We start from the raw sequence: 13,062 nt of genomic DNA, 5'->3' as shown, positions 1-13,062 counted from the left end.
CAACGCCTGCTGCTCCACCACTTCCATGCTATGACCAAGATGTTAGCAGCTGGAACTGTTCTCCACAGCAGAGGATCTGGATGAAAACACAGATGGAAGCCTTAGGACTGTGGCCTGGGTCTGTACCTGTGAGGCCTGCAATGAATATGATCTCCTTGTGGCGTAACCCACCTCAGAACATCATACGTTTTGTGTTACTGTGTTTTATTTATTACATGTTAATATGTTAATAAAGCATGGTTGAAATTGAAATGAGCAACAGATCATGACTGTTATTTGGCACAAGCAAAGACAGGATAGAAGTGGAAAATTATAATTGTGAAATGTCATTTTCAGCTTAACATAAATAACATTTATTAAACCATAACTTCTGACTGACTTCACTCTAACCGGGTTCGAACTCGGGACCAAAGGATTTTATCCCCTTGGACAGCGCTACACAAGCTACAATCTGATTGGCTGTTTCGTGTTACAGGTATTTATGTCAGGCCCGAACCTTAACTTTTCCCATTCATTCTCTATGGTAGTTCTTAACACTACGGATGTAATACACTTTTTCACCACCAGCTAGATTTGGGGGGCGCTGTTTCCACATCGCCTTAGTAGTAAAGATTTTACAGGAAGAGAAAACGACAACAAACTTGCAGCCAGATTAGATCCGATCGCTGTTAAAACACAAGAACACAAGTTAAAGTCTCATGAAAGTAAAAATAAAATTAAAAGGACAAAGTTTCAATTTTTTCTTCCCGTCATTGTTGGACATGAGGACTGAAACTCCAGCGGTGAGGATAACAGCTGGGATGAGATGAACGTCTTTAAACTAGAAACTTTGTCCAGTTAAGTGTGTGTGTGTGTGTTTTCAAAACCTTTTTCATTTTACCAAAGGTAGTGTGGAGGTGAACAGGGGTTACATTATATTTTCTATGCTATTTTTATTATGCATAACAGGGGTTACAGTATTTCATTATGCATTTAATGGATTACATATATGCATGTATATTGTATTGCAGGAATATACAAAATCTGAGAAACTATTTAGCTGAAAGATCAGTGGAGCCACCTTCAAGTAGTGAGGACAACTAGCTGGTTGGATTTGGTCTGCTTTCTAAGAAGACCTGGAGGGATTTCTGAGAGCTTTATCTGAACTCTCAGCTCCAAAAATAAGGCAAACAGAAAACAGTATTTTCTCTCCTGTAGAATGGTGTACAGCCGGTGAATTACCAGAGCGAATCACAAGGAAATCATGGGGCTGTCGCTGCCTCCGCGCTCCCGCCTCCGAAAACCCTATGCTTGCGGCCTGCGAACCTCCTCCTGCTGGCTATCTTCGTGTCTTTTGTTTACACCGTCTGTCTTCTTCCGCCTTGGTCCTGCCTGCGTCTGACGGCTGCTCGTCGCTGTCCATCGCCGTTACACATGGCTGCATGATGTGGCCCTGCGACAGACTGGCGATCTGTCCAGGGTGTCCCCTGCCCTGCCCTGCCCTGCCCTGCCCTCGCCCATCAGTGGCCGGGATAGGCTTAGGCAACTTCGTGATACAACGGGTCCAGAAAATGGATCAGGAATGCTTTTCATACACTTTTAATATAAAATAAAACCGTCAAGTACAAGCAGCAACAGCACAAAGGGACGCATCTCCCAGCCTGGAGGAGGCGCTCTAGTCCAGAGTGTAGATGTTCTCCTGCACTGGCCTCCTCATGCGGATCTCATAGATGATGTGGGGAGGTTCCTCTGGGGAGAAACTGGAAGAGAAAGAAGTTCATCACGCTGCAGCTCCTTGTCTTTTGTTGAAACAAGCTTGAGTTCATGAATGACATTGAGATCTCACACGGAAAGAAACACTGCAACTCACCAGACACTCTTGAAGGCTCTTCGGTGAAGTCCACCTGCAGGACAGAGACTGATTGGACCACAGAAATCAACAGAGAGCAGTAGTGATACAAAAACATGATCTTTGAAATAAAATTAGGAGCAAAGTGGTTTGATGACAGAAAAGCTGAGAGGAATTTCCACCAGTGGTGTCCTCTTCCGTGATTGTGAGTAAACATACTTGATTAGTTTAGTTTTCAATAATAATGATAATTGTAAATGAAAAGTGTCTTCAGTGATGCATGACAGCAGGAAGTGAAGGTGAGTGACGTACGCTTGAAGGCTGGAAAAAGAAAAACTGCAGCAATGACCAGGAGAGCAGTGATGGAGAGAGCCAGAACTGGAGCGCTGACCTGGAGGGAGAGCGAGGGGTGAGAGTCCTCCACCTGGCATGGAAAGAGAGAGAGAAAAGGCTGCTTTCACCTAGAAGCCCCAAAACAGAGAAATCTGGAAACACGTGAGGCTGATGAAGGATAATATCTCCCTCTGATGGAACTCAGAGACCTTCAGAGGTGAAGGTAAGTTCAATTTATATGAAGATATGAACAAATAATACTTTTTTTAATTCAATGTTCTTTATTTCAAACACAAATGAAAAAAACACAAGAGTTTAGAGTTTAGAATAGACAGATAAAACAAAACAGAGTGCTTGAAAAGGAGGGGGTTGAAGATAAATCTTGTGTGATCCCACCCCTTTATTACACAACATGATCATCTGCATATTTCTATTTACAGTTTTGTTCAGAACATTCACGTTGCATTCTGCATAGTATCTATACAGAAAGGACTTTTTTGTTTTTGTTGATCATTTCTGACCTTTAATAGCTCCATCAGTGACATCCTGTATGGAGTATAAGTCGCTTTTTTTGTACAGGTTTGCCAGGGTCGTGATTTCTGCTCAGAAGCAATTTATATGTGATTTTTTCCAAAAGAAATATTGACTCATATATTTGTTATTTTCCCACTAACAACCACTAGAGGTCACTGAAGCTGTGTGTATCCGTATTTACTACTGAGAGCAACACAGAAGAAGTGCTGTCCCAAACAAAAATGGAGTAATGCATTGTGTCGGAGCAGTTTTTGCCAAAAAATGCATTTTAAATGTATTTTTTTAATAAACCATCAACATTTTTATCATCAGAAAACAGTGGACTCATAAATAATTGTCACAAAACGCTCATATTAATTAGATTTGAACTTTTGATCCCTCTTGGAAAGATCATTCAGGATTTCAGTGATGTTTCCTACCATCTCTTTGCTGATGATATCCAGCTATATTGCTCTTTTAAGCCCTCCGAGACACACAAGCTGGATTCTCTGATGAACTGCTTGATGCAGATAAAACAATGGCTCTGTAAAAACTCTCTGCAACTAAACTCAGAGAAAACAGAAACCTTAGTTGTTGCCCCTGATGATGCTATACCAGGGATTAAGCAGCACTTGGGTTCTCTTGGCCAGGATGTCAAACCCAGCCTTAGAAATTTGGGTGTCATTTTTGACAAAGATATGTCGCTGGAGCAGCACTCCAAGCAGTTGATCAGGAACTGTTTCTTCCAGTTGAGGAACATTTCTAAGCTACGGAAGATGGTGTCATATGAAGATCTAGAACTTCTTATTCATGCCTTTGTTTCTACACGGCTAGACTACTGTAACAGTCTGTTTTCCTGTCTGAATAAGAAGGAGCTGTCTCGCCTGCAGCTGATCCAGAACTCTGCTGCGAGGATCTTGACTCGCACCAAGAGAAGAGATCACATCTCCCCGATCCTCAAAGCTCTTCATTGGCTCCCGGTTGCTTACCGCTACCAATACAAAATTCTAGTTTTGACTTTTAGGGCCCTTCATTCCCAAGCTCCTCCATATGTTTGTGATCTGATCGCCCCTTACAGACCATCTCGTGCACTGAGGTCTGCGGATCAGAACCTGTTGATGGTCCCTCGCACACGGTTCCGAACTAGAGGAGACAGATCCTTCCAGGCTGTTGCTCCCAAACTCTGGAATGAACTTCCATTGTCGCTACGTTCCCTGGACTCTGTGAATTCTTTTAAAAGTCAACTAAAAACTTTTTATTTTTGCAAAGCATTTTAACTGAAACTACTTTTATTGGGCTTGAGATGATTGTTTTACATAGTTTATGCTTTTTATATTTTATGTTTTTATGTTTTTATATGTGTATGTATACATATTTTAACCTGTGAAGCACCTTGTGACCTTTGTCTGCGAAAGGTGCTATACAAATAAAATTTACTTACTTACTTACTTACTTTTAAAACTGCTTTTAAAATTCAGGACACCAGCTTTATTAGTAGTTATGGGTTAGGATGGGAATTAAGATACGGCCTCTGATTGTTCTGCCCCTGAATGTTATTTTCTTATTTGCATCGAGACATCATTATTCTTGTTTTTATTTTTACCTTCCTTAGACTAATGTGAGACAGCAAGTCATCAAACTGGGTTACATATACATGGAAGTAAGCAGCCGCCACTCAAATGCAGCTCCTGCTGTATAAAAGGTGACGATCGTCTTTTTAAAAAAAAAGACTGAAAAATATCATGAACCCAGACATGGAGGCGTGATCACCGATATAGACCTCTTCAAAATAAACGCAACTGATCTCTGGACATCATCTGTCTTTCGAGTGTTGCAAATGAAATATACAGTCAATGTTTCTATGTAGACAAAACTTTTTCCACACATGACAGGAGTTGTCTGTCTAGTCTGTCTAGTTTATGAGGACATTTTTGGACAAGTATCAAAAGAGGCAGCGGACGTGAATTTGACGCATTAATCATGTTTGGTGTAAACACAGCATCACACCAAGCTTAGCGGATTCCAGAGGCTTCTACTCCAGAAAATACTGGGTAATTACATCTAGTTTCAGTTCAATTGGGTTTATTTCAGTTGAGTTGGGTTTAAATTGGGTGGGGTATGGGGGTCTTACTGTTACAGTGTCAGAGCGCAGCAAGGTAGAGTTCCTCCTCAGAAGGTCCAGTTCAGAGGACAGCAGGCTCTTCCAGTTCACTGCAGGGACACAGAACCTCATGAAGAACCCCTGGCCCTTACAACTCTGGTCGTACCTTTGATCCAGTACCATCCAGCAGCTCTGGGTTGTACAGGAACTTACCCGTTGTTGACTTGACCGAGGTGGGGGCCATCTCGGTGACGCCTTCTGTGGTCATTGCTGCTGTTGTTGTCAGGCGAGGAAGACTGTTGGCCGGAGCTGAAAAACAGACACACCTGAGTCCCTCCTGAAAAAACCTGGAAGCCCAGTAAAAGGACGTGACTTAGCATCCGTCTTCTTTGCAGCACATCTGAGTCATGTTGAGGTCTTTGCTTTGACCAGATGATTTCAGGTCCTTAAATCGGATCGTTCTGTTGAAGCTCTGTTGTAGTGTTTTTATTAGTTGCTCTGCTAATTAAAAAAGGGCAGATGCACTTTAGCTTGAAATACTCGGCCCCTAGCTCTGTGGCAGCAGATGCCACTCCTATCCTCATTATCACCATCAGTTAGATGATGACCCACTCCAATAAAGGTAGTGTTTTTTTAACAAGAGCTTGTTGTTTTCTTTTTGAAAGATGGAGGATATTTATAAAGAAAATTAACCTTAAAACTGCATTTATCAGTATTTCTTTATTCAAATCATTGTGAATCAGGAGCAGATGAAAAAAAGCAAGTAGAAGAGGCCTGTAGCTGTTACATACAAACTGCAATTAGCATGTCACAAGCTCCCTGCTCTGCTCTACTATGATGCATCCATGTACGTCTTTGTTTTCCTCGTCTGAGCTGGAATCTGGCTCCAGCAGAAAAGCTCTGGTATGGATCACCATGTTTGATGCACCGCTAATGTTAGGTTGGGGTTTAAGAGGCTGTAAGCTAACGGGAGTGCGTGTAAACAAAGGGATGCTGGGATATCAGTGCAGGCTTACACCGCGCCAACAGTCCCGCCCACAACTCAGAGGTAAATTTCTAACAAGCTCCGTCCGCTCTGCAGAAACTATGTCCTAGAAAATGACAAAGGTTTTTGATTCTGTCTAAAAACTGCATGATTATAATTCTGGGAATGATTTGAAAGTAGATCAAAGGATGATCTGGGAGGGATTTTCCTGCTGGGCAAACGTCTCCTTACTGCTCTGTTGTGTTCAAAAAAAGGTTTCTCTTTTAGTTTTGATGTAGCTCTGTTTTATTCACTACAAGGTGTTCACTTTTCATCCCATGCGCTCAGGAGAGAGCCAAAGACTGAAGCTGACCAAATGTCTGGAAGACAGAAATATCTATTCATCATATTTCACTGTCTGTGACAAAAAAATCAGTTTTAAACACAGTGAAAAGATTTTTGTGACTGATGGGGACCCTCCCATGTTCACTTGTGTTTTCTTATAATGAACACTAATTTGACTTTGTTGAAGAAGAGAAGGTCATTCTGAGTTTTTTAATTTCCGTTGGTATTATTTGTCTCTTTGGTTTCCCGCTTTGTCCATTGAGGTAGTCTTCTGTCTTGTGGATACGTTTTGAATAATCAGCCACTTTAACCACAGGAACATTGAGCTCCTTCGAGCTACATTCACACCGCCCTCAGCAACGCATGTTCAAGCGGCCACTTCCAATAACAGTAAACGCGTGTAAACACATGTTTCAGGTTTCCACGTTAAAAAATTCTATCGTTCACACACTGCTACACAAGTCTCCATAACTGTTTTCAGGATCAACGTACAAAACGCACAGTCATTGTCTGTGTGTGGGTATGTGTGTGTGTGTGCGTGCGTGTGTGCATGCGCGCGTGTTTAAAGTTAAACCAGGTTGAACTTTGAACAGTCAGGAACTCTGATTTAGTAGCGACGTCTGGATGACGTCCCTTTTAATTAATGTAAGTGCCAAGCTTTTGAAAATGGACCATGAAGGAGAAATTCATAATCGTAGTTTGGTTTGTGCCCGGCCAGAATTCTGTGACTCCAAATCTTTCATATCGGAGTAAAGCTGTGGGAAAAAAAAGCCCAGAGCAAGATTTTGGCATCTAGCACCGAGCCTCTTCCCACTGTAGGTGACGGATATGCACCATTGTACCACATAAAAAAAGAAGAAGCTCCTCCCTACCCTTCCTATCTGAACACTGGGGGCTAAATGCGCATTCAAGAACATGCATCCCATGCCTGGGGCAGCATTACAGTCATGCTGCATTGGGATTTACATTCTGAGGATCCGTCTCCTTCTCTTTCTGTAGTCCATGTTCATCGTGGGATTCACCATACAACAACTGTGACTGTTGTCAATCAGGCAGATGGTCTGATCTGTGGTGTGATTAAACCTGATGTGTTTATTAGAGGACACACCTGGATGTGTCATGTCCTCATGGTCACATGGTCTGTTGAATTACAAATACAAGCCATGTCTGACGTTTTTGGCTAATATTCAGTAAATGTTTATTTTTACTTCTGTCAGGATTAGTTTTTTTACTTTTATGTCGAGCATAAAGGGATTTTCTTGTACACTAAAGAACACATCCTAAGTCAGAAAATTGTTCCCTCAAGCTTTCTTTCAGTTTTGGTTCAGTTTGTCATCTTTAAGTCTGGCCTTGCCAAAGGTTTGTCCTTTAGGGTCGTAAAATAGGAACCAAGCCCACCTTTAACCACCCTCAGGTTCATGATCACTTTCTTGTCGTTGAAGAGGCCGTCCACGTCCACTCGACAGCAGTATGGCCCGCTGTCCGTCCGCCTCACACTCAGGATGTCCAGGTCCATTTGTCCATCCAGGATGTCTCCGGTCAGATGGTACCGCTCGTCCACCTGCAGCACAGGAACGCTGGGATGACACAATCCAGAGTCCAACTCTGTGAGACGGCTTAATGCTGTTGTGGCTCAAGTGTTTTGACTCCTGGTTGAGTGAATGGTGAATGGTGCAACTGCTCACTGGTATGGAACTTATCTTCCTTTGTTCGTGTTTTACTGTTTTATTGTCTGTTCTTGGGTTTGGAGCCCCCGCTTCTGTCTGTCTGTCTGTGCTGGACTGAATTAATTGGTGATTTAGATCAGTGTTTTTAACTAGTGTGCCGTGGGAGATGGTCAGGTGTGCCCTGGGAAATTGCCCTCATTAACTGATCTAAAATCTTAGTAGTAGTAAGGAATATGAATGATCGTAAAATACTTTTTTCTTTGTGTTTATTTGATTCTATTAAAGACAATTCGATAAGAATGACGGTACCGTGATTTAGACACAGCTTTAGCTCTGTTTTTGGAAAAGTCCCGCCCCTTTAACTGTCTCCACCAATAATTCTTGGAGGCTTAATCACATGTCATCAGTCTGACCAATCAGAAGTGGTTGAAGTCTTCACTTCCTTGTTCTGATTCTCCTCATAAAGTCTCTAAGTTCCAACAAAATAACAGCTAAAGCTCGTCTTTAGTGGTGTAGCTTTCCACAGAATCCGGTATCAGACCGTGGAACAAGTGAACAAAACAATGAAGCTCAGAGAAGCGAGTCTGTCTGGCGTTCAGTGGCTTTTTTGCACTACATCTCCCATGATGCATTGGGTTAAAGTGACAGCGTCTCACCGCACAATGAGTCGTCCTTGTTAAACGTCTTGAAACCACAATGAACACACATCAAACAGTTTTTAAATCTTTTAACTTAACTTTTATTACATTTTTTTGAAAAAACAGCTGCAACTGCCAGCTATTTCTGCCACAATTATCACAAAAATGCATGTGAGATTGCAGAGGAACTGTAGATCAATACAGACTATGAGTTTCTCCTTTTTTTTAATTTTTGGATGCTGGTGTGATTTTTGTCAAGGTTAAAGTGTGCCGTGGCTCAAAAAAGGTTGAAAAACACTTTTTTAGATAAAGATGGTTCAGGAAGCAACATTCACTTACCCAAGTAGGAACTCATTGGAAAGCAAAAGCTTCCTGGTTACCCCCCCCCCCCCCCCCACACACACACACACACAGTCATTTTAGAGAATCTCTACCTGACTTTGCCTCTTTGCCTCTGCCCCCTTGTTCACAACAGATCTTTAGCTCGTGAAAGCAAACGGTGGGTAATTTGAACTGCTTTGTAGGAAATGTGAAGTAGTGCTTCATAAGGACTTCAGTTCCTTTACAAGAACTGCTCGATCTAAATGCAGTTGCTCTGTGGTAATGAGCTCAGATAATGAACATTTCAAATCTCTATTCTTATTCTACAGGCGCATAACCCAATCTCTTGATTGTATGCCACCTCATTTTTATTGAAATTACTTTTGGGTTGCTGAGCCCAATCCCAGCTACTGTTGAGCAAAGTCAGGATAAACTTCAGACGGTTGGTCAGTCCATTGCACGGCCAAATCTATCTGTTGCCAACAAAATTGTCTAAAGAAAAAAAACAGTAGCAACAAAATAGAAACCTTTGTGAAAAGTTCCAGACCATTTTTCATCTGTGTGTTTTCAGTGTTTGCAGTGCCACAGGGTCGGCCAGTTCAAGAAATGTAGACATTGTTTATTAGCAGATTTAAAATTTCTTGCACTACCTTTGTGTTGTTGTAGTTTGGAGAAGGTTAAGTTGTTCTAAAGAACTTCTGTGACTTACAAATTGTTATACTCAGGAAGAATCCTTTCTGTTGAAATGGCCTCATTGGCCGCTGTATCTTTGGTTGAGACATTAAACCTCACATTGACCTCAACTGTAAGTCTTTGTGATAAAAGCCTGCCTCTAGATGTAAATGCAGGAATGTTTGTAAGCTAAACCGACCTTTGACACAATGCCATTCTCGTCCGTCTGCACCAGGATGTTGTTGCACCAGAAAGTCCCGCAGCTTCGACCCCAGCAGACACGACTCAGACCAAAGCGCTTCACCGAGTACTGACAAGACAGTGAAGCCACGCCCCCCTCAGTTACTTTAAAAGAGGAAACGGGCGACAGCTGTCCACCTGAACAAGAAGGACAGACAAGGGTTCAGAGTGATGACAAGAAATCAGTGACTGTGAGAATGAGATTATAGTTTTCAATTAAGATACATTCGCTAGGAAGATCAAATGTAAAAAATAAAACATTTTTTTCATTCAGTCATTTTAAAACAAATATCTCCAAAGGTGCAGTGAATAATACAGTGATCACATCACTCATTTTTGATATGCTTGGCTTGCCGTACATGTTCATGTGAATTTCCCTTTGTCTTGACTGCTTTTATTCTCCAGCCTCAAACTTAAACTTCTTGTAGCTCAATAGGAAACTGACAGAAACTTTAAGATTTTTTTCTAAATCCCTGTTTTTAACTTTTTCAAGAACACGTCAGGATTCAATGGGTTCAGCTAACTATTCTTCTTCACACAAAAATGTCATGTATGTGAGACCAAGTGTAAGAAAATAATCCAGGAAGTCACATTGTTTGATTTTTTAAGAGTTCATTTGTATAATAGATAGAAAAATAAGAACTTGGTCAAAAAATAAAGTTTCACCTCAATAGTTTGTAATGTAACCCTGGTTTCAATGACAGAGGTCAAAGGTTTCCTGTAGGTCTTCAGCAGGTTTGAACACACTGGAGCTGCTATTTTGGTCCATTTAGCTGCTTGGCAGGACGTGCAGGCTCTGGGACAGAGCACCGTCAATGCAACTACCAGGGTTTCCTGGAGTTCATTCCACATGGAAGCAAGCTGGTCCATGGCAGGTGTATGATGGATCATCCGCTCCAATGTTTCCAACATGAACAAAGTGCAGAGGGTCCTGAAAGGAGCTCGTTTGTTTGCTGGACCAGAATGAGTCTCTCCAGGACTTTAATGATGTGTGATGATAAGGCTCTAGGTCTGTTGTTGTGAAGGTCAGATGGATGAGATTTCCTGGGCACTGAAACAGGGCAGGATGTCTTCCATAGCAGCAGAACCTTCTTCTGGATCAGGCTTTGGTTGAAAAGGTGCTGCAGAATCCCACATAGCAGACCTAAAGAAGCTTTCGGGACTCTGACGAAAGGCGAAAGGTTCTGACGCAGGATCTGAGACAATTGACTGTTTGACACAGACAGGCTGACTGAGGCAAAGGAAAAAACAGAATCCCCCCCTCCTTTTTTTTGTTTTGATAAAGCTGATCTACACCAAGATCCACGACTGAGGTAAAAGATAGGAGAGTAGAGGTGTCATGGAGAAGTTGTGGGTTTAGTCCGCTCAACAACTTGTGGACTTTGTTTCTTTGAAACAAACTTTAGCTTCATCATTTGGACAGAAACAAGTGCTGAGAGGTGAACTTTCTCTCTGAACCACTTTCATCCAGTGGTTAGTCCTCATACAGCAGCCGCGGCAGACCAAGGTCGATGCAGACTCTGTATCCGTTACCATGACAACGCATGACACCGCAACTATTGTGAGGAATGATTTAAATGTTACAACTTAGCAAGATCAAAATAATTGTTTTTTTTTTTTGTGGATGCATCAAAGTGTGAAGACAGAGAGATGAACTGAACTCAGACGACTTTCTGCATCTTCGTCGGTTTCCTCTAGAACTTTTCCTTTGTGTGACGGTCGGTTTCCGCAGGTCAAGGGTCAGCTTGATCCCATCTCATCTTCATCACTTCCTGTTTATCATCTGTAATCCTCTTCGCTTCTTTGTCAACTTTCACAACAGATTCTCCCACAAATGTGAACAAGAAATCTAACATTGACTATTTCAGTGATGCACAACCAACTTAGACCAGGTTATCTGAAGCCTGAGGATGACTCACCTGTGAGGACGAAGAGAAAGGTGATGAAGGCTTGTGGCGTTCGTGGCGGCGCAGCAGCCATCCTGTGCATCTGTGCGTGCATTTGGTTGGACCACAACAACAGAACAGTGAGGGTCTGTGACAGAGGTGGGGGGGTCATGGGGGAGGGGCCAGCCGCACACTGTGTGTGTTTGTGCGTCGATGATGAGGATGTCAATGTGACGCTCGAAGACGTTTTCAATCTGAGAAACAAAGTTTGTCGTCATCGTCCGGATTCTGTTCTCCTCATCTTTACTTGATTGAATCTGAAAAACGTTCAGCTTCAGTTCAGGATCAAAGTGGAAAACCATGCAGGAGATGAAAGTTTGGTGGAGGTAAATGAAGGATTTGATTATGATGAAGGAAACATCGAGGACAGAAAGACTTTGTCTCTGCAGCACACGCAGACACACACACACAAACACGCACACACACACACACACACACAGCCCGGAGACGTCGCAGATGCACACAGAAGCCTTTCATTCAAACCAAATACTTCTGTTTTCTCCAGTTTGTTCCTCAACTGGTTGATATTGAGGGAAACTGAAGTGCTAATAAATCTCATCATCTTTGAAAGTGTTTTGCATTTGCAGTGACTTCCGATGCTCAAATATGTTTACTTTTCCTTTTTCTCTTTAATAAAACGAAGGACAGAGAAACCATGATCCTCAGTGAAAGAATCTGACTAAACTCTGTTCTGTTTAGGTTTCTCCTGAAGGACTGAAAATATCCATCTTCTCTTGGTTTCCGGCCTTTTGACCTCAGGAGGGAACCTGCAGGAGGACCTCAGGTCCAGAGAAAATAAATTACAACTGATGAAAACCAGGAAATAGACCCATCCTTTGATTGAAACCTAGATGTTTTTCTCCATGGTTGTGGGGAAAGCAGAAGAAAACTAGGCTCTTGCCTTTCAGTCTCATTAAATGAGGAGAAACAGGTTTTAGACTTCAACTCCACAGGACTGAGTCTGGGTTAAAGTACAGGTCAGGTCACACGCAAGGAATCTGAGGGACCAGGAATGCAAGATGTGCAGGATTTACCGGTAAATAGATAACTAGCATAGGAGACAAACTCATTATCCAAGGACTGCAAATACAAAAGAAGACAAAAAAAAAACAAGGCGTGATCTGAAGGCCAGACCTTGGAGCAGAGGGCTGTATGGAATATTGAAAGCAGAGGAGAACGGCTGGGACACATGCAGACTGGATCAGGTGGGAGGTTAAGGAAACAATTACCAACAAGTGTCAGAATTGATGAACAGGTTGAATGAAGCTGAGACATGTGGAGTGTGAAGCGGCTTTGAAGGAGTTCCATCTGCGTGATTACCTGGCATGGTGGTGTAGTGCTTTCACCTCACAACGAGAAGGACCTGGTTCAAATCCGAGCTGGGTTCTTTTGTGTGAACTTTGCATGTTCTCCTCATGCATGTGTGGGTTTTCTTCGGGCACTCCGGCTTCCTCTCACAGCCCTAAAACCTGCTCCATGCGTTAACTGGTGTCT

At 42.3% G+C, this 13,062-nt stretch overlaps 1 protein-coding gene across 3 annotated transcripts; it reads right to left on the bottom strand.

Moving 5' to 3' along the window:
• Positions 1-1,562: 1,562 nt before the first annotated feature.
• LOC105356490 (hepatitis A virus cellular receptor 1 homolog) lies at positions 1,563-11,910 on the bottom strand. Of its 3 annotated transcripts, none has more exons than XM_020711793.2 (8): positions 11,542-11,910; positions 9,582-9,760; positions 7,483-7,645; positions 4,989-5,084; positions 4,806-4,885; positions 2,220-2,252; positions 1,850-1,897; positions 1,563-1,739 (listed from the first exon to the last, which is right to left on the bottom strand). In XM_020711793.2, the coding sequence occupies exons 1-8, from the start codon at positions 11,678-11,680 to the stop codon at positions 1,704-1,706; spliced, it is 774 nt and encodes a 257-aa protein (XP_020567452.1). In that variant the 5' UTR covers positions 11,681-11,910; the 3' UTR covers positions 1,563-1,703. The 3 variants fall into 3 exon arrangements, with proteins under 3 accessions (XP_020567452.1, XP_011486055.2, XP_011486053.2); XM_011487753.3 differs by having other exon boundaries at positions 1,850-1,883; positions 11,542-11,908; XM_011487751.3 differs by having other exon boundaries at positions 1,850-1,883; positions 2,141-2,252; positions 11,542-11,902.
• Between the last annotated feature and the right edge of the window lie 1,152 nt (positions 11,911-13,062).

The sequence above is a fragment of the Oryzias latipes genome, chromosome 14 (genome assembly GCF_002234675.1).
Source record: "Oryzias latipes chromosome 14, ASM223467v1".
Lineage (NCBI taxonomy): Eukaryota > Metazoa > Chordata > Actinopteri > Beloniformes > Adrianichthyidae > Oryzias > Oryzias latipes.
The sequence above is the reverse complement of the archived record's forward strand: the minus strand, read 5'-3'. Positions and strand labels throughout refer to the sequence as shown.